Source organism: Nannospalax galili, unplaced genomic scaffold (genome assembly GCF_000622305.1).
Source record: "Nannospalax galili isolate Female #2095 unplaced genomic scaffold, S.galili_v1.0 scaffold328, whole genome shotgun sequence".
In the NCBI taxonomy this organism is placed as follows: Eukaryota; Metazoa; Chordata; class Mammalia; order Rodentia; family Spalacidae; genus Nannospalax; species Nannospalax galili.
The window spans coordinates 1,438,292-1,459,614 of NW_008358342.1; the positions used below are offsets into that span (position 1 = coordinate 1,438,292).

Sequence of the window (21,323 nt, forward strand, 5' to 3'; positions counted from 1 at the left end):
GTTTTTAGTGGAAATTTTGGGATCACTTATGTATAATGTAATAGCATATCATCTGCAAATAGGAATAATTTGATCTCTTCTTTTCCAATTAGTAATCCTTTAATTTCCTTCTCTTGTCTTATTGCTCTTGCAACAGTTTCAAGCACTATATTGAAAAGGAGTGGAGATAGTGGGCAGCCCTGTCTGGTTCCTGATTTTAATGGGAATGCTTCCAGTTTTCTCCATTTAGGATGATGTTCACTATGGGTTTGTTGTATATAGCTTTAATTATGTTGAGGTATGTTCCTGAACATCTATTCTTAGTTCAGTTTATTTTCATTATCATTAATATTCACCAGATAAATTTTACTAATTTTAAGAAATAGGTATATGACTTTTGAAGTTTTCAGTTTTAAACTTCTTGGCTGAGACATCTCAACTTTCACATAATTATCTGATAAATCACAAAATATAATTTATGCCTTTCAAGAGATAATTGTTGGGCAGTTTTCTTTGTGTATCTTCTTCCTGTTCTGGAGTCTTTATTTTTGTTTGAGCAACAAATGTTGGATGACTCCTGCATATTTTTTTTTATTTATTATTTTTATTTTATGTGTATGAGTGTATTGCCTGCATGTATATGAGTATACCCGTGTTATGCAATTCCGCGGAGGTCAGAAGAGGGTGTCAGATTCCCCTGGAACTGGAGTTAAGGGTGGTTTGTAGTTGCCATGTGGGTGCTGGGAATCAAACCCGGGTCCTCTGCAAGAGCAGTCAGTGCTCTTAACCACTGAGCCATCTCTCCAGCCCCAACTAATGTGTATTTTTAAGGCTGGCACTGACCTTTAAAAACAGCTTTCAGATTCACTTTTACACAAGTATTAACATTCTTTGGCTCTACTAACCTCACTTAGGAATTATTTCTGACCTTCATTCATGGTGCTTCAGGGCTTGAGGGTATAGTTATCTAATAGCCTGAATAAGTACTACTGTATTCGTCCTAAAACACAACTCCCTGTGCTCATATTGACCTTGATTACAGTACATCAGTGGATGATCAAGCAATTAGTAGAGTACACTGCCAGTTATGGCTAGCTGAGCCACAGGCCCTTTCTGCCCAAACTCAGCATCTGAGTGGAGTCTTATTTTGACTTCACATGGTTACTCTCCCAAAGGTGCCTTCTTATGTTTGTAGCCACAGACTGAGGGTCTCCTCTGGTTTCCCTTCTTTTACTTACTGTGTTGTGGTGATTGTGCCCTGAGGTCATATTCTTTTTTGCTGTAATCCAGTTTCAAGCATAGTGTGTGACTCAGAAGATGCTCTGTGGCCCTGTGACGAATGATGAATGTTCCTGGGATATAGGTGATGTGCCTTCTGGTCCAAGTTGGGAATTGGGCAAGGGAAGGGGAAAGGGATGACACCGGGCAGAGGGCAAGAACAAATTGGGAAGCTCTGATGGGGTTGGTAGGAGGGATCTTGAGCAGTAATATGGGGTGCTGTCTTTTGAATCTCTCAGTTCTCTGTTGGTCACCTGTGTGCTTGTTGACTCTGGGAAAAGTTGGTTTGTGCTCCCTCACAGAGTGATGCAAGGAGTTAATCAGGTCATGAGTAGGAGGCACTCTACATTTGGAGGGGATAAAGTAGAGTACATCTAAATTGTCATGGATGGAAAATAAATGTTTTTAAAGTTGGGTGGCTCTTAAAAGGCACTCTGTGTGCAGAGTGGGCTAAGCTGTTTTATTGACAAGGGAGGCGATAGTGGAGTTGGAAACAATGATGCTTAGTGAAGAGAACATTCTATGGCACATACAATAATAGGCTTTGAAGTATCCTGGTGGATAGCTATTGATGTTTTAAATCCTCCTTTGCTTTGGAGTTGTGTCTTAGTCCAGGGTTTAAGGGGAATTAAAAAGTACTGTAGTGAGTCTAGTTCTGTAGTGGCTCTAGGTGAATCTGCTTAGTAGCTATGTTTGGAAGCTTCTGATAACCAGTCGCTGTCTTGTGGCCTACTGATAAACAGACACAGAGCTGGCATTCCTTTTCGAACTCCTCCCTCTTTTCTTGGCAAAGTTCTTGTTAATCTTGTAAAGCATGAAAAGTTGATAATCTTGCTCGCCAGCAAACAGTAAACATTTTCTAGCAAAAACATCCTGCTAAAAAGTATAGCCAAAGTATAGCCTCTCTAGGGCCCCCTGGAATGTAGGGGAGGGGAATGACTGATGGCAGGAAGGGGTAAAGAAGTGAGACTTAAGTGCATCTGATGCATGGGAAAATGAGTGGTATTCTCTGCTCATATGGAACATGCAAGATGGATACATTTTTTTCCTTTGTGTCAATTTTGCATCTATAGTAAATACAAATTTAGGCATTAAAGTGATAGTATTTTATCAACCAAGCAGTGATGTAACACAGAACCCAAAGATCCCAAGACAATCAAGAGGAACATGGTGATGTCTCTCTAGGCTTGGGATTTGCCTCCTCTATCAGGCTGCACATCAACCCAGAAGTTTGTCACTGTGACAGAACACCTGAGGAAAACCAACTTAATGGAGGAAAGGTTTGTTTTGCCTCATTGTTTCAAAGAGTTCAACCAGTGGTCAGTTGGCTCCATGGCTTCAAGCTTATGGCAAGGTATACACATCATGGAGGAAGGGCATGCCAGGGAAAAGCTGCTCACCTCACAGGAGCCAGGAAAGAGTAGGGGAGAGGGAGAGAGGGAGGAAAGGAGAGAGGGAGAGAAAGAGGGAGGAGGAAGGAGTGAGGGAGGGAAAGGGAGAGAGAGGGAGACAGGGAAAAGGGGGGCAGAGGGAAAGCAGGGGGAGGGGGAGAGAGAGAGAGGAACAGAGGGAGAAGAAGAGAGGAGAGGGGACAGTGAAGGGGGAGAGGGGAGGGAGAGAGGGAGAGAAGGAGAGATGGAGGGAGAAAGAGGGAGGGAGAGAGGGGAGGAAGGATGGGACATAAACTATGCCCTTCAAACGCCCATTTGTCCTACTTCTTCTAGTCAGGCCCCACCTTTCCATAGTTTCTACTACTTCCTAATTATCCATTCATTTAGGAATCCCTCAATGGATTAATCCATTCATTAGGTCAGACCTGTTACGGTCCAATAATAAAAGCCCTACATTTAAATATTACATTGGGGATTAAGTCTTCCACACAGAGCCATGTGGGGTGTTTCATATCCAAACCATAGCAAGGGCTAATATTAGTAGCTAAGTAATGAGACGGAGAATAAAATTGGCAAGCTAAGTTTCTTTCCCAGGTTTGTATCCATGGCTGCAGTTTGAATTGTTTTCTGTGCTGGAGGTGAAAGCTGTTTCTTTTCACATGTGTCTGATCTGAAGAGGCTTATGGCATTAAAAGAAATTTGGTTGGTAAATCCTAGCATGTGCTGTTTGATCCTCCCCATTCCTCAGGACTGACTTGACAGCCTCTTGTGTGAGGACAGGAAAATCTTCTAGTCCACACATAGCTAGTTGAATTCCTTGTTAAGTATTTTTTAAATAACTTTGCCTGTTGAACAGTCACAAAACAGGGCTATGCTCTTCCTTTCTTCAGTTCTGTGCCCTTCCTAGCCAGGGACTGGAGAGGAACCCAATACTCTGACCTCCTTCCTGATGGGTTAATTTTGCTTCTTGTGGGTTCCAAATATGGAATTATACAGTATTCACATTGTTGAATCCCTTTGCTCAACATTGTGTTTGTGAGAAACAAGAGAAAATGTGCTCTTTTTCTGTGGTTGTGTAGTATTAATGTGCTGCATGCACATAATGCAGTTGCTACAGTTTGCTTCCTCATTCTGCAGGAAAACCATTCAAACACCCAAGCGTGGATTCATACTGTACATGTTCTGGGTTCTACATTACCTTCACAATATATTTGGGATTGTCTTTCCTTATTTAGTAATTATCATTTTCAGAGGTTTTTAAATGTCTGCTCAGGTGTTCATTGCGTAAAATGACACATTTGTTTTGCTCAGCGTCCTAGTTATCAGGCACTTGCATTGCTGCCAATCACTTGCCCCCTGTCTAATGACATGATGAGTCTCTTTATAGGTTGCTGTAAGCCATCATACAGAATTATTGACTGAGGGCACATTGTTAGAAGCAGATTTTATGGGGTTTGTTGGAGGTGTTCATTAGGTGTCACTTAACTGAAGTGCACATTCCCAGCATTCCAGAAAGCTCCCCAGGGATGGGGCATCACCAGAGTTTAGAGAATTATCAATGAAAAGGTATCAAGTGTACTGAGGTAAAGCCAGTTGTGTGGTGCATCTGTACAATTTCAGCACTCCAAAGGTAAAGCCACGGATGGCCAGCTTGGTCTACATAGCAAATTCTAGGCCAGCAAGGGCTACCTAGTAAAACCCTGTGCATTTGTTACTTTTCTGTTGCTGTGATAGAACAGTGTGACCAAGGCAACTTATAGAAGGAAGAGTTTATTAGGCTTATGGTTCCAGAGGGGTAAGAGTCCAATATGGGGGCGAGGCATGACAGCAGAGGTGACTGGAAAAGAAAACTGAGTGCTTACATCCATAAGCACATGCAGGAAGCAGAAAGAAAAACTCGAAATGGTAGAGTATTGCCTTCTTCATGAAATTATAAGAATAAACTAAAATACATGTATATTAAAAACTCAATACAATGCCTTACTGTGATAGACTATTAAAGTATTAACTTATTATCTCTTTTTAAACACTACATTTTAAAAAGATGGAGCCAGACTGCTTGCAAAGTGCTGGGCTTCTGAGAGTCCATCATTCGAATCCTCCTAAGTCTGACTGTAGTCTTCTGCTGATGCCCACTGTGGTAATTAGGTTATTGGAGAGGTTAAAAGAGCAGCTGAGAGGGACAGAGGAGGCTAGAGAGGGTGGCAGGTATATAGTCTCATGGGATTGCTGTGCAGAGGGTGACCATTGATCTGGTAATCGCTGGGAGAGGAGGCTGAGAAGATGGGAGGGTCCCACTCCAGATCTCTTGAGTGTGAGGATCACAGAGGGGCTCATGGTCCCCATTGCCAAGGGGTCTGTAGTGATTGTAACCACTCCAAAGTTAATGAGTTAAGGGAGTGTGCTGTGACTGGGTTTGCACTGTAAGCATCTGACTTCCCAGCCCTTTGCTGGTCATCTGTAAGTGGGAATAGCAATGCTGGTGATGAAGGAATAGGATTATTAGTATGGCTAGTGCTGTTAGTATGATTTATCAACATTTGTTGAGTGCTTAGTCTGTTATCTAGAGTATTTTATACAGATAACCTTATTCAACTGTGGGACAATTCAAGCAGCAGGTATTAATCTCATTTTTCAGAGGAGATAAACTTCCAGAGTTTCAGGAACTTATGTATGTGGTGGGTAGGCAGGGTGAAATAAGTTGAGGATCCAAGAATTCTAATTCTGGGAATCGCCTCTCCAATCCCTGGCTTATAGCTATGTCTTTCTAATAGGTAGACATAGATTATGCACAAATATGTACATAGAGCTTATTTAATATTTTTATTCATATCACATTTGTAAATACAACATTAATTTACACGTTAAGGCTGGGAACAGGATGGTACTGAAAGCTCTGTAAATTGCACGAGTTCTCCAAGGAAACACAGTTATAGAAATGGGCTCAGCAGAGAGCATGGGAGAGACTACATGGTTTGGTGTGCTGTGGGTGAAAATCTCAGCTGGGGGTCTCTGCAGCAGTGTTAGATGCAGGGAATTGTGCAGGGAGTGAGCACATTGCTCCATGTCTCCTTTGGGGCGCCCTTCTTTCTGTGTGGTTACAGAAGACCCCAAACTCTGTGATTGGAACTGAATTGTCATTGCCACTCTTCCCTCTTCCCTTAAAGATGCTTTAATTAAATTTCCATCATGAGAATAATTAGACAAGATTTGCCACACCTAGCCAGACAGTGGTGCACTGGATCGCATGAAGACTTTGCTCTTCGGGAAACTGCCCTTTTGAGCTTTCGAAGCAGTGGCTGTGCGCTCTGGGGATTACGTCCTCATCCATGTTTTCCCTGAACTCTTTTCTACCCCTAAATTTAGAAGGGAAAATTAAATGACCTCAAAATAGGAATCTTGGTTAAATAAACTGCTATTAATTTTCTCAGAGTTCCGGGATTTGGACTGTGTATACTCTGTAGGGATTCTGGCGTGTTGTATGTTGAATTAGCGTCTGTTTGTGGAGAGAGCAAGAGGAATAAATAGTATCCAGGCACTGCCTGGGTAGGAAAGCTTCACTTGGAAGCTGCCTGTCCTGGCTTGTCTCTCAGCTGGTGAAGGCTGCCCCCTACTGACCTTAGCAGGTGGACAATTTCCCTGACGAACTACTATCTTGTGGCCCCCCTTTCCCCTCCCTACCCTTCTTCCTGTTCTTCATCCTTTCCTTCTTAATGCATTTAGTTTTCCTACCACATACCAGTTTTTGCAATTGAAATTGAGGATGTAATGAATTAAAAATAGAAACAACTATTAAGTAACAATTACTATTTTGAAGAAGCAAGCCAAACATAACCTACAGAAGCCATAAATCTGGTTAGCAGGTGCACGCTGGGACACACTGACCTGTTCCCAAGATAACTGGGTCCTGCTGACATGTGTTCCCATACCCTAGGCCAACTGCCTGATAATTTCAGAGACTAGAGTCAGCCTAAACTTTAACATGATGTAGCTATGGTCAAGAAGGTGCCATATCACAGAACTGATCGGATGAATTTATATCTCTATCTTTATGTTGTATAAATACATATTAAAATAATTTATTAAATCAGCTTATGTTGAAATAGTAAACAATAGCTGTCTCATACCTGAAAGACTGAGAGGTGGATAATTGCTCAGTCCATAGGGCTGGGTGCCTCCACAATCCAGTCTGTCACCAAAAACTTGGAGGGTTCCTAGATAGCCACTGATCCTTAACCAGTAACGGAAGCCTGGAAATGTTGGTTCTGATATCAGTGAGGGAATCAGCTTAGCAGCACCTTAGGCCAAGCGAGATAAAGGAAAATAATTTTCCTTTTGCCATGCCCCTTTTAAAATCTGGGTTGCTAACCGAAGGTGTCAGCCATATTTGGGGTGGGTCTTCCCAACATCATCTTAGGTAATCAGGACAATTCCTCAAGTGAGGCTGTCTACTCAAGTGATTCTAATTTGTGGCAATTTGACATTAAAATCACCCACCCATTCTAAATTTTATCTTCAGCAAAGTGGATAAGTGAGGTGGGGTGTTTTCAAAGAGTAGAATATGGTGTTGCATTGAAAACAGTGTACAGCCAATGCAACAGCACTCAGGTGCCTTGTAAGAGAAAGTCTGAATATGTAGCTTTGTTCTTTGCAACTCAGTGAGCAGGCAGGGGCATGATCACTGATTTGGGGCAGGAAGGAGTAGAGAAATTCCTTGCTAGGGACCAGGACCCCAATGGGAGGCAGTTGCCATAATCAGAAAAAGAGAAAGGACTGTGTGAGTATCAGGCAGTGGCAGGAGCAGGGGAGAGAATGACACGGCTCGTCGGGGGTCAGTAGAAGTAAACAGCACAATCCGGTTACTGACAGACACTTGTGTTAGTTATAGAGAGGGAACTGTAACTGCTGATCTAGGCTGTTCTCAGTAGCTAAGGTCAGAGGAGGGGAGGAATTTGAGGTGACGGATGATGGATCTGCATGTGATCAAGATGTCTGCCCATCTGGTAAGTTACTCAGCGACTCTTTACTACAGTTTCTTCATGTATATGTGGAGGAAATAGTCTTCAAAGCCCAGCAGCCTCTGAGGACATTGTGAAGCACTGACGCACCAGAGAGTCTTGAGGAGTGTGTGTGTCCTGCATGTGTAACATCTACATGATGCAGTCCTCTCTGTAGGTTTAACAGAGATGAAGGGCAGGAGGAAAACCTCAGTCACCATCACATATGTTTCCTGAGTGAAACACCATTCAAGTGCAGGGTGGGGAGAAAGAGCTTTCAGAGTGGAGGAAAAGGAGGGCAGAGGTGACTTGAGGTGAAGGGCGAGCCCAAAGTGAACTTCGCCTTTGCTGGAAATGGTTCTTGGTTGCACAGAACCTATTCAAAATATTTTGTTTATATCATACAACATTCATGGCCTTTGTGTGATTGCCAAAGTAATACATACTCATTAATAAGATCTGTAAACCACAGAAAAGCATGGTAAATAAGCAGTATTTGATTCTAATGCCCAGAGTCTGTTAGTTAACATTTCTGCTCAATCTGTCCATCTGTACATCCATCCATCCATCTACCCATATAAGATATATCTATTTTTTCTTTCCATTTTTGTTTCTTTTATAATTCTCTCCCTCTTCTCTCTCTTTCTCTGTATGTGTATGTGTGTATGTGACCTTGGAAGTTGGTCCTTACCTTCTACCTTGTTTGACACTGTGTACAACAGTCTAGCTGACTCATGGGCTTCTGGGGAGCTCTTGGGATTCTTTTGTCTCAGACTCCCATCTTACCATAAATATGCTGCAATTATAGATATGAGCTACTGCATCCAGCTTCACATGGGTTCTGGGGCTTTTGAATTCAGGTCTGTGCTGGATAGCTTTAGTTGTCAACTTGACACACCTGGGTAGAGGGAGTCTCAATTGGTGAATTGCTTCCATTGGACTGGCCTGTGGCCATGTCTATGGGGTATTTTCTTGATTTTTGAGTGGTGTGGGAGGACCCAGACCAATGTAGGCAGTGCTGCCCCTGGGCAGGTTGTTCTGTATTGTATAAGAAAGCAGGCTGAGCACAGACCAGGGAAGCAAGGCAGTAAGCAGTGTTCCTCCAGGGCCTGTACTTCAGCTCCTGCCTTCAGGTTCCTGCCCTGAGTTCCTACCTTGGGCTCCCTTAGTGATGAACTGTGACCTGGGAGATGTTAGCCAAATAAACCCTTCCCTCCTCAAGTTGGTATTGGTCAGAGTATTTTGTCACAGCAAGGGAGAAACAAACTAGAACAAGGTCCTCAAACTTGTGCAGCAAGTGGTTTACCCACTAGGCCGTCTCCTCAGATCCAATTCTTTCCTGTTTCTTAATTAAAACAAAACAAAGGAAAACAGCTGACATTAAATTGTGTGCTGCATAACCAGCTGTGGTTTTCAGAGACTTAAACGGAAGCTTGTTTTGATGAGAGGGATTTGGGTTAGTTCTGTGTCTTATCAAGAAAATGTCTATTGTGCTTTGAGATTTTGAGCGCAACATTTTCTTCTCTGACAGTCTTAAGATATAATAGGATAAGCTCTTATCTTATGGATGGCAAGGGCATGACCTCCTTTCCTGCCCAGCTATTCTCTGATGTGTGGATGAACCCTGAGTATGCTTTTCTGAGGACTTACTTCTCCTCAAAGTGGCAGAAAGAAATATTGGTTAGAATATGATGTAAGAGAGACTTTTATTAATCCCTCACCTACACTTGCTTGAGGACTGAAAAGTTCATCTCTCCCAAGAGTGTGAGACTGCTCAGCTTCTCATTTTCAAATATTAGAATCACTGAAAAAGCCTACTCTGACTAATCCAGAATAAAGACAGGAAAGATTAGTGTCACTGGGATATAGTTTTACATGAGCAAAGCATTTTAAATAGGCTTAACTCTAAGAAGCTACTTAGGTGGACGTATATATGTCATATTGGGTCGGATAACTCTGTGGTGTGTGTGTGTGTGTGTGTGTGTGTGTGTGTGTGTGTGTGTGTAAGAAGAGAAAGGCTGGAGGGAGTGAGAGGGGAGTTCTGAAGGATTTTTTGCTATCTGCTTGATCTAAATGTAGGGATACTGCCGTTAGATGATCTAAGTAAAGGTTTATGAACTGCAGATGTTGCTCAGTGACAGAACACTTGCCTAGGTTACATGAAGCCTTGAATCTCTAGCACCAAAAACAAAGGGCATCATAGCAATTTTGACTAAATTTGCATCTTGTTGGATCCAGTGTTTCTCAGAATTTTTTTTTTGTGTCTGGCAGTACATGTGCTCAGGATTACACACACACACACACACACACACACACACACACACGCATCCACACACACGTGTCCACATACACATAAATACAGGAGACTAGGGTTCTGTCTCCTTTCTTTCGACCTGTAAGAAGTAGAGAAAATCTTTTCTATATTGAGTATTTTTGACTGCTAAGATTTTAAACTAGTTCATTTAACAAATGTTCAGGGAACTCATTAAGTATAAGAACTGTGCTGCAAATGGGGCATAAGAGATTGTCTGAAAGCATCTACAAAGCCCTTTCGTCACTGGTGCACAGACAGCTGTTCATCTGTGTAGGTTACTTTATGCCTCAAGAAGTCTGTTTCCCTCGGGATAAAGTTGTCTGACTCCAAAGCTCAAGACTTATTTCGGTCTTTTCATGCTCATCTCAGACATTATGTATTCCCGAGATTATCATAGGAAGATTGATCAAGCCTGTGCCATGTACGGGCATCTTCAGAGGATGTGTGACTCCTCCCGCATTCTCTGTTACTTAGTGCTTCCTGCCTGGGCATTTATGGGTTTTCTTGCCTCCTTAGCTGAGGCTGACACCCATCCACTTGTCACTTTGTTTTTCCTGTTAAACAATGAAATCCTGGAGGACAGATGTCATCTCACCATGGCCTCTATCACTCAATATAGTGTGGGAGAGGAAAACTTAAGAGGTGGCATAAGGAAGGGTCTTCAAATGAAAGGCAAGCCCAAAGTTAGCAGGTGCCTTAACTGAAAATGTTGCTTGGTAGCACAGACTTATCCTGTGTCCTGCTCTATCACTCTCTGTCCTACTCCCTTGAGAGTCTCACACTGAACCTGAAGCTAAGCTGGGGGCCATCAAGCCCCAGTGATTCTTCTGTCTCCACCTGCCACAGCCCTGGGATTAGAGGCACATGTTCGGGTTATGCCCAGCTTTTTAAGGTGGGGTGCTGGGGATTTGAACTCAGGTCCTCATGCAAGCACTCTTACCCACAGCAAGCACTCTTACACACGGAGTCATCTCCTTAACCCTGTGCTATTTTTTGTGTGATTATATTTGGTACATATAGTAACTGTGCAGTCAATGTTTTCAGCAAATGAATTAGGCCAGGTTAACTATAATCCAAATCTGTAGTGGTGATGAATATATTCAGCATTTGTATATCTGGGAATTCTTAATTTCTTCATTTTGGGGAAGGTAGTTTTGCTGAGTTCTTAGTTTGTAGTATTTTTTTTTTCTTTGAGCGTGCTGAATAATATGAATCTCATTCCCTTTTGGCCTGCAAAGTTTCTGCTGAAAAACAAATGAGAACCCTTACAGAAGCTCCTTGTACATGATAAGTTACTCTTCGTTTACTACTTTCATATTCTGGGACTCTTGGCAGTTTACAACGAGTCTGGTATACATCTCAGAAGATGTACACTAGTTGGAGTTTGTTGAGATTTAAAATTTTGTGCACAGCTTTCCTGTTTCAGGTTTGAGCAGCCTGGGCTGTTATACCTTTATGTAGGCTCTTCTCCTTTCTCATTGGTTTCTCCTGTTGAGGTTCCCGTGATCCACAAAGGATCCACATGATGTCATAAGTCCCCAGAGCTCTCATCATTCAAACTCCTTTTGCTCATCTGACTTGATTTCTGTCTTTTAAGTAGTCTCTCTTTGTTGAGGCTAATTAACTAATTCTAATTTTGTTCATGCATCAGTTTTCTGATGTCATTTTGTTTTTTTTTCTTTCTTTGTAGGTTTTATTTTTCTAATTGAACATCTTAAAAACAATTACTTCAAAGTCAAATTCATTGTCAGGTAATTCAGAGATTTATTTGATTCTGACTGGGCCGTTTTCTTCCCCTCTCATCTTTCTGTGAAATTTGGGCAAATAAAATGATAGCCACTTGTTAGGGGCCTGCTTCATATAGAAGAGGCTCACCAGAGAGCCCAGGTAGAGGGTTAACAGGTCCTCAAGCCTTGATTCCTTACATGTGTCCCTAGGTAATGTCCAATAAAGCTACAATGTTGAATGTGTATTTATCTCTTCTCCTAACCTTTGGAGGGAGAAGTCGGGGCTTCATATAGAAGGAGCTCACCAGAGAACCCAGGTAGAGAGTTTCAGGCCTCTCAAATGTTTCCTGAATGTCTTCTCTAGGACTGTGCATGATTTCTCAGTTGTAGAAGTATGGCCTGTAATTAAGAGCACCTAATCTTTTGTTCCTGCTGGTATTGTGTCTGTGGTATAGCAGACTCAGAACTGCTCTAACATCCTGCAGTACTGGCTTTTCTCTGTGACTGCCAAGCATCTAAGGTATACTGTTCTTTCCTTCTGTCCTTTGAGCCATGTTATGGGGGCCAAGTCTGGGGGCCTAGGAACAAGGAGATGGGAGGAGCCCAGGAGGTTCTCTGGGCTAGGGCATACAAACTGATGGGCAAGGGGATATCTGGTGAGAGCACATGTGTCCTTGGACCCAAGGTTTTTTTAAATAGGAAATCACACAAAGTGGCTTCCTGCCCAAACTGGTTATATAACAGATTCCATCACTGTTTACTTTAGGGGTCCCTGGACATCTGGTGTCAGCTATTTTGTGCTGACTCACAGCCATCTTGGCTCATGCTGGAAATCCGTATCATGTTGTCTAAATATTAACTGCCCCTCAAGCCTTGATTCTTTATGTGTGTCCCTAGATAATGTCCGATAAAGCTACAATGTCGAATGTGTATTTATCTCTTCTCTTAACCTTTGGAGGGAGAAGTTAGGGCTTGAGAGTTTAATTCCCATTCTGCTGTACTGTACTGTACTGGTTGGGAGGTAGCATCTTGAATGTGTGGTTAATTTAGATGCTCAGTGGTCAGCTTGATTGGATTAAGAAACACCTAGGGCATTAGTGAGGCCTAACTTTGGGTATGTTTGAGAGGGCTTTTCCAGAGTGGTTACCTAAGTCTGGGAAGACCTGCGTGAGTGGCACCGTTTTATGGGCTGAGGACTTAGACAAAAAAAAAAAAAAAAAAAAAAAAAAAAAAAGGGACATCACCGGGCATGGTGGCGCACACCTTTAATTCCAGCACTCTTGGGAGGCAGAGACAGGCAGATCTCTGTGAGTCTAAAGCCAACCTGGTCTACACAGAGAGTTCCAGGCCAGCTGGGGCTACAGGAAGACTGTGTCTCAAAAAGACAAATAAAAATAAAAAGTCTCAAGAAAGCTGTCACAAGCCACTTTACACTAAGCTCTAAAATCCATCTGTGGGTTGCCTGCAAGAGACGCATCTCAAGGACAGGCACTAGCAAAAAAAAAAAAAAAAAAAAAAAAAAAGGTGTGTGTTGATGGACAGAGTGATGGGAGAAAGCTGGGCTGGTCTATTGCCGATTCTTCTTCTTGGCTCCAGGATCCACTGAGATGTTAGCAAAGCAACTTCTCAAAGACATGGACCAGAGCTGCCCTCAGCCAGGCTTTCCCCACCACAATATGTTGTATCCTATGAACCCTGACCTGAAATATGCTTCTCTTACAAGCTAGGCAGGGTGGTGCATGCCTGAAATCTCAACCCTTGGGAGTTGGAAGCAGGAAAACTGGCCAATTTAAGGCCAGTCCCAGCGGCACAGTGAGTTTGAGAACAATAGCTTGTGTTACATGAAACCTTGAGTCACAACAAAAAAACAATAATAACAGGAAAAATATAAACCTCTCCTTCCTTAAGTTGCTTATGTGAGGTATTCTGTTACAGCAACAACTGAAGTTACTAATACAGTGAGTGAGTGCAATCCTCTTTCTTTTTTTTTAAAATTTAAAATGTTTTATTTATTATTATATTTTTGAGTATGAGTGTATTGCCTGTATGTATGTGTGCACTCTTGACATGCAATGTCTGCAGAGGTCAGAAGAACATCCTGGAACGGGATTTATGGATGGCAACCCTCTTTCCTTCTGCTTTGACATGCTGTTTTCTGCCTTCATTTGGGTGTGCTCCACCTCTTACTCAGTCTTGGAAGTTCTCATAAAGGCAATTAGGTTAGCATATTTTTGTTAAATCTGTGTCTTCATGGAAGGCTAGGAGCTTGGGCTTTCTGTTCAGCCATCTTACATCATTCTCAAGTGTAATACAAACCTCTGTTGTATGAGGTGAAGAGAATTTATATTGGTAGAACTTTGATAATGAAAATTGGTAGGTGTGTCCACAGATCTGCTCCCCATCACCCCTGTTCTCTGTCAAGGATTTAGTAAAGATTTCAGACTTCTGGCTTTGTAGTCTCTGCCCTTATTTGCCCATCTTTCTTTAGCAATAGTGGCTAGCATTCAGTAAATCCTTAGCGTATGTCAGTCATTTTCATATTTCTGTTACACGTGCTAATTTCTTTATCATAATAGTAATAAAAGGAAGATATTATGATCTCATTTTCTATATGAGAAAATTGGTTACAGAGAATAAATAATTTACCCAAGGTCATGAAGCTGAAAACTGTCTGGGATTCAATTTTTAAGAGACATTTTCTTTTTAAAAGAGAGAAACTAATTGTATTTATTGTCATGAGGAAAGTTCATGTCAGTCATATACCGAGAAGGGCTCTTGGTCTTGATTGCCATGAAAAGAAAAGTCTGTGGATGTTAACTGGACTGGAGTCCCCTCATTTGCAAATTTGGGGTGATAGTTCTTTTTTAATGTTTTTTTCTTAATTTCATATACAAGTACAATGCATTCGCATCAAACCCACCCCTCTCCCCAACTCCTCTTGTGTTTCCTGATCCATTCTCCTTTCAAATTCATGTCCTGTCTATCTACCTATCTATCCATCCATCCATCATATATCAATCTATCTATGTGTCTATCATCAATCAACCAATCACTATCTGTCATCTATCTATCTATCTATCTATCTATCTATCATCTACTTATCTATCATCTACCATCCATCAATCTATCATCTGTCATCAATCATCTATCTATCTATCTATCTATCTATCTATCTATCTATCTATATCTATCATCTATTTATATCTATCATCTATCATCTACCTCTATCTATCTATCTCTATCATCTATCTATCATCTATCTATCATCTATTTATATCTATCATCTATCAAGAGTACCTGAGTGCATCTGCATTGTGACTCCAACATGTGACACTATGTCAAGTTTGGTCATCTTTCTTTTTTTAACATTTTATTTATTTTTATTTTATGTGTATGAGTGTATTGCCTGCATGTGTGTAAGTGCACCCATGTCATTCAGTGGCAGTGGAGGTCAGAAGAGGGTGTCAGATCCCCTGGAACTTTTGATATAGACAGTTGCTAGCCACCATGTGGATGCTGGGAATTGAACCCAGGTCCTCTGCAAGAGCAGCCAATGTTCTTAACTGCTGAGCCATTTCTCCAGCCCTGTCATTTTTCTATCTATCCCTACTGAGTCAAATCAGTGTTGCCAGTATGTGCATGGGCGTAGGGCTGCACACGTGGGCATGGGTGACCTATCAGCAGACTTATCTCTGAAGAACACCTACCCTTTCCCCTCAGATGCTGTAGATTACCTGCAGCTGCTTAACTAGGGCTGAAGCCTGTGAGCCCTCCCCACCCCCATCCATGCAGGAATGTTGACTGGTGTGGTCTTGTACAGGCAGCCACAATTATTTCGATCTCATGGATGTACCGTCCCTGACATGTCTAGAAGATGTGGTTTGGCAGCCATCTTCTTGGTCTTCTGGCTCTTACAGTCTTTCCATTGGTCCTCTGTGATGTTTCCTGAGCCTTGGGAGTTGTGTCATAGATCTGCATTTAGGGTTGAACACTTCACAGTCACTTATTCTCTAGTCTCGGCACTTTGGCCAGTTGCGGTTTTCTGTAATAGCCTCTATCTTTGATGTGGGATGAGAACTGCACTAATATCTGGGTATTAGGATAAGTATTTAGAAGGCTGGGATACTATATCAATTTAGCAAAATGTTAGTAGGAGGTTCTCCTTTAAGAGGCACTTTGCATCATGATGACTATTCTTTAATTCAAATGACTATTGCTTGTATTATGTAACTGTAAGTCAACTTTAAACAGAATCTTTTGTTGTAATAGGTAATTATTCAATTATTATGGATTTTTTGTCTTGATAACGAATGGTAATTACACTGCTGGAAATGTCTGTAATTAATATAGGAAAATGCAGAATGACATCAAAAATGATATTTTTTGACAATTGCAAGTAAAGAATGTGTTGTGATCACACTCACCTCCCATTACCTCTCCTCATCCCTTCCACTCTTGCTGATTCCCTTTTTCCCTAGCCCCCACCTCCCACTCCCAAGGCTTTATTTATTTGTCTTATTTTGTGTAAATAGCCACAAGAATGAATTTTTTTTTTCCAGGACAGAGTTCATTCAAAGAGGCAGGATTTCGATCACAGGGGCTGGATTTCTCAACTGCATTTTGGAAACTTTTGCCAGTGCATTCTTAAGACAGGGAGCCCAGAAGGTAAGCTTGTTTCTACTTTGAATCAACATTAATTTTAATAAAACATGGAGGTTCCAATAGGGTACTGAATAGACATAATAGGAAAGTGTCATGAACAGATGAGAATAAAACATACTGTATAAACTAAAGTTTAAAGAATCCCTTTGAGCCTAGGCTAAGCCAGTCTGGATATGATCCAGGAAGCACCTCAGTGTGTGGTGATGTGCTCTTGGTCCAGTTGAGGGGGTTCCTAGCAAGAATCCAAACTGGCTTAGCCTAGACTGAAAGGGAATAGTTAAACTTTTAGAAGGTCTGATGTCACCTTTGCTCATTGAGACATTATTGTGATTGTTTTCTGCTATATCACAATATGTGCATCTATAGAAAAACAAAACTAAGAACAAAAAGTCCCATCATCTGCAAAATTGCATTCTAAATATAATGCCCCTGGTGAGAAAATTAATTTTATCACCTGTGCCTGACTGAGTTGACTTCTTGTGCATCTATTAAATTCTGCATTATAAAAATCATAATAATAAATGACTATAATTTTTTTTGCATACAAGTCTATTAATCAGAAGGATGGAATCATTTTTGGGAGAGATAACATTTAAAAGTTAGGGTTCCTTATTATCAAATTGATTTTGCACCTATTCTTTTGTAAAAAAAATATTCTGTCTGGCGGGCCTTATGGAAACAGGCTAGATTTGGCCTGGAGGTTTGTCAATCCCTGCTTTAGATAAATAAACGTTCCATTAGCCCAAGTGAGTTTGTATTTGATCTGCCCATCAATTTGAACCTGTTAATAACTTTTAAAATTATTTTATTTATTATTTTTATTTTATGTGTGTGAGTATATTGCTTGCATGTATATAAGAGTATCCGTGTTGTGCAATGCCTGCAGAGGTCAGAAGAGGGTATCAGATCCCCTGGAGCTGGAGTTGTGGATGGTTGTTAGCCACCATGTGGATGCTGGGAATGGAACTCGGGTCCTCTGCAAGAGCACCCAGTGCTCTTAACCACTGAGCCATCTCTCTAGTCCCCCTGTTAATAACTTTTGATAGCATTTTGATCCTGTGAATGCAGAGGTGAATATTTGCATTCCCTTTTTATTAGTGAGAGGTGACATAGCTCATCTAATATATGGGTGCTGCTTGCCAACCTTCTTTCTTACAGAGAAACACCCACTTTCAAAATAGGCACTGTACAAAATGTTGGTGAAATGGATTTATTCAACCACAGAAGCAGTAAATCAGTCTAGACTTGACTTAAATCCCATCTTTCATCAGCAGGCCTTCACTCTTGCCCCTCTCTTAAGCCCTCAGGTGGATGGGGAGTCAGGGAGGCCTTACTTCTTAGCACCGAGAACTTCACAAGCATACCTGTGCTGAGGTAGACTGGTATTGCAAGCCTCTTGTCCTATTTATCGAGATTCTTTGGTTATAAATAACGAAACTCACTTTAGGTTGGATCACTGTAACAATGCACGGGAGGTGAGGTTGGCCAGCTTCAGAAGATCCGCACTGTGAGTTGAGAGCTACTGAGCATCCACGTGGGAGTCCCTCTCCACCTTGTTCCATTCTGTAAAACCATGTGTGTTCCATTCTGCTCTTTCTCTGCAGTCTCGTTTTGTCTGTTTGGTGGGCTGTGGGCCTCTACTGTCCCTGTGTGTGCTGTATAACATTCTGGCCAACAATAATACTACTTGCTTATTTCTTTTCTTTCTAATGTCCCTGGAAGGAGCCTGTGTCCACTTTCCATAGATCATGCAGGACTACAAGGTTGAAAGACAGCTGTGCAAACATGATCCATCCTCTGTCATGACTGTGGGGGTCAGAGCTGAGGTCCCCTCTCAGAAAAGACTGGGGGATGGAGATAGTGTCAAAGCTGTTTTTGTTTCTGGTGTGTTCTCACAGTAGATTATGTATTCCCTAGTTGGGGGAAAAGACTTTATTAATCTTTATCTCTCACTGAACCTGAAGCTAGGTTGGCAGCTGCAAGCGTAGGGGTCCTACTGTTTCTACCCCCTGCAGTGCTGGGGTTAAAGGTGTGTGTGGGCATGCCCGGTTTTTTATGTGGGTGCTGGGATCAGAACTTAGGGCCTTGCGTTTGTGCAGCAAGTGCTTTTACCCACTGAGCCTTCTATTTAGCCCCAGCCTTATACTCTTAATCCTGATTCCTGCCTAATTTGTAATACCTTAGACAGTGCTTGGTAAATTTATGTGGAAATAGATGGGAAATAGAACAGGTGCTCATTGGCTCCTGATGAATATTCACTGGAAAAAAATCAAATGACCTTAACATTTTAAAGTGATGAACCCAAATGATTCTTCTCTATCCTTTTTGTTATTCTCAAAAGTAAGAAAATACTTTGTGGCTAGCTTTTGCCTTTTCTCACTTTACTTTTTGAAGATGTTAAGTTTAATTAGCTTTTCAATTTTAGAAGGCATTCATGCTTAAGTGTCTTTCGCCTTTTATCCAAGTGCTGATGTTTTCCAGTACCAGCCTGCCTTCCTGGCAAACCTCACAGCTGAGCCTGCATAAATGGCTTCTGCCGAGAGCCTGCAAGAGTGTTTCAGGTGACTTTATTTTCACTTTCAGACTTTGCCCTTCAGGCTGTTTAGTAGTGGTAAAGGTGGGATCTGATATCTATTTTTTTCCCCTCAGTAAAAGCAAAACTAGGTACTCACAAGCTTTCTATTTTGGTGTTTGTAAATTAAAGTGTGGCTGTCAGTGTGGATCCCTGGGCTGAGGTCACTTGTGTTTGCAGGCTTCTGGGGACTTCTTCAATTGCATTTTTTTCTTTCCCTTCACTACTCTGATACAGCTTGGAGTTTGAGGCCCTTTGTGACACACATGCTGGCTTTTCATACACAGGTCAGAAGTCACTTTCCCCTTGGATTGGATGGAACTGTGACTCTCCCTTGGGCACCAAACCCCAGGTGTGCCCTTACGAAAGGAGCTGTTCTGAACACACAGGCTGCTGTGTGCTCTCCTATCACCTTTAAGTTTGTCTCCCTAAGTTTGTTTATACACCAAAGAGGAATTTTAATACATTTTCAGAGATGCATGTGAAAGCTATATTTGAACGTTTTTAATAATTGAGGTACAAGTCACACATACAAAACATGTTTTCTTTGCTTTTAATTTTTCTTTTTGACTTTATGTACATGAGTGTTTTGCCTGTATGCATGTAAGTACACCCAGACATGCAATGCCTGCTGAGACCAAGAGGGTGCTGGATCTCCTGGAACTGTAGTTACAGACCGTTGTTAGCTGCTTAGAATAGTCAGACAAGGGTGGTGTGTGTACAGTGAGGATGAAAGAATGCATGAGTGAGGAGCAAGGCTATGATGGAAGAACTTGGAACAGGGAAGAAGGATAGGGCCAGTGCTAATGATCTTAAGAGCGGGGATCTTTTGGCCTGGGGAGATAGCCCAGTCAGAAGAGTGCTTGCTATGCAAACATGTGGACATGAGTTAATTCCCTAGAACTCATTTTAGAAAAGCTGGGCTTGGTACCTCATGCATGTAATTCCAGTGCTGAGGGGGCAGAAACAGGTAGATCCTTGGGGCTCACTGGCCAACCAGACTTGTCTACTCAGTGAGCTGCAGCCAATGAGAGACCTTGTCTGAAAAAAGCAAAACAAGGCAGCTGGCTCCTGAGCAAAGACACATGAAATTGACCTCTTGCATTCACATACACACACACACACACACACACACACACACACACACACAGACACACAGACACACATACACATACACACATACCATACACCTGCACACACCCTTACACAAACAGCAGAACAGAGATTTTTGACCTTCTTGACTATATTTCTTCACATGTGATTTTCTTTTTTGAGCTGTTACAGTTTTTTAAAAAGTGTTTTAGATGGTTGTTAGTATACAGAATCACTGCCTCATTTTACACATTGATTTTGTTTTCTGAACCTTAACTGAATTATTTATTAGATCTAACAAGTTTTTAGTTGAATCTTTTAAGGACTATTATCTGGTAAGATTATATTATCAGCAAATACTCAATTTTCTTCCTTTTTGTTTTTGTTTGAATGCCTGCTACTGCTTGCTGTTGTCTAATTGCTAGACTTCTAGTATGTTTAATAGAAGTAGCAAGAGCAGGCCATTCTTCCTTACACAGATACTTAGCTTTGTGCAGGACAGCCATGGATTGTACCATTACTGCATATCTTTCTCAAGTATGCGCAATAGAGTACATGTATACAGAGTTCTCAGCCAGTGAGCACTAGTGAGTGTGCTGTGTGGTATGTTCCTCAATTTGAGAAGCCTTATACAGTTGTATAATGGAATCTGAGCCCAGGCTACCGACACACACAGGCAGAGAGAGATAGTAGAGACATGTTTATTAATCTACAAAATTGAGGTCATTTGTTACACAGCAATAAATGACCAATACAGTTGGTTGGCAAAAGTCATGCAACCAAATAGTAGCCAGTAGTTTTCAGATGCCCATTTGGGCTACACATATCATATCACATTTTTGTCAACCCTAGGAAATTACTATCCATTGTTATAATGGATTTTTTTAAAAGTCCCAAATAACAAGTACATATCCTAAACTGACGTGTTCAGATTCTTCAGCTGTATGTAGCAGGCCAGAGCCAGACCTGCGAAGTAATGTTCAAATTGTTTGACTTGCCCACAATTGTTTCAGTAACAAATATTTCACAAGCTGTTGAATCCAATCTCTCTGCTTCAGCCCTCTGATCAACACAGTAAGAATAATGATGGAACTAATAATGGGGCCTTCTACAGGAGAGGTTGAAATAACAAATTATTTTATCACACATTGAAAATGTATTTTACAAATTTTGTTAAAAAAGCACGTACTGTGTGACTGTATAATGAGAGCTTTGCATTCACAGCATTTGTAGTCATCTCTAACCATGGCGACAAACTGGCTAAAAAAAGACACTCCATGACAAGATCGTTATCACCAGTATTATCTCTCA

At 41.4% G+C, this 21,323-nt stretch overlaps 1 protein-coding gene across 2 annotated transcripts in view; it reads left to right on the forward strand.

Moving 5' to 3' along the window:
- The window catches only part of Prelid2 (PRELI domain containing 2), a 74,700-nt gene that overhangs the window by 25,762 nt on the left and 27,615 nt on the right, over positions 1–21,323 (forward strand). For both annotated transcript variants that reach the window (XM_017795222.2, XM_008821650.3), the window contains exon 5: positions 16,246–16,351. In XM_017795222.2, the coding sequence (XP_017650711.1) occupies positions 16,246–16,351 (106 nt within the window). The remainder of the gene's footprint in view (positions 1–16,245; positions 16,352–21,323) is intronic.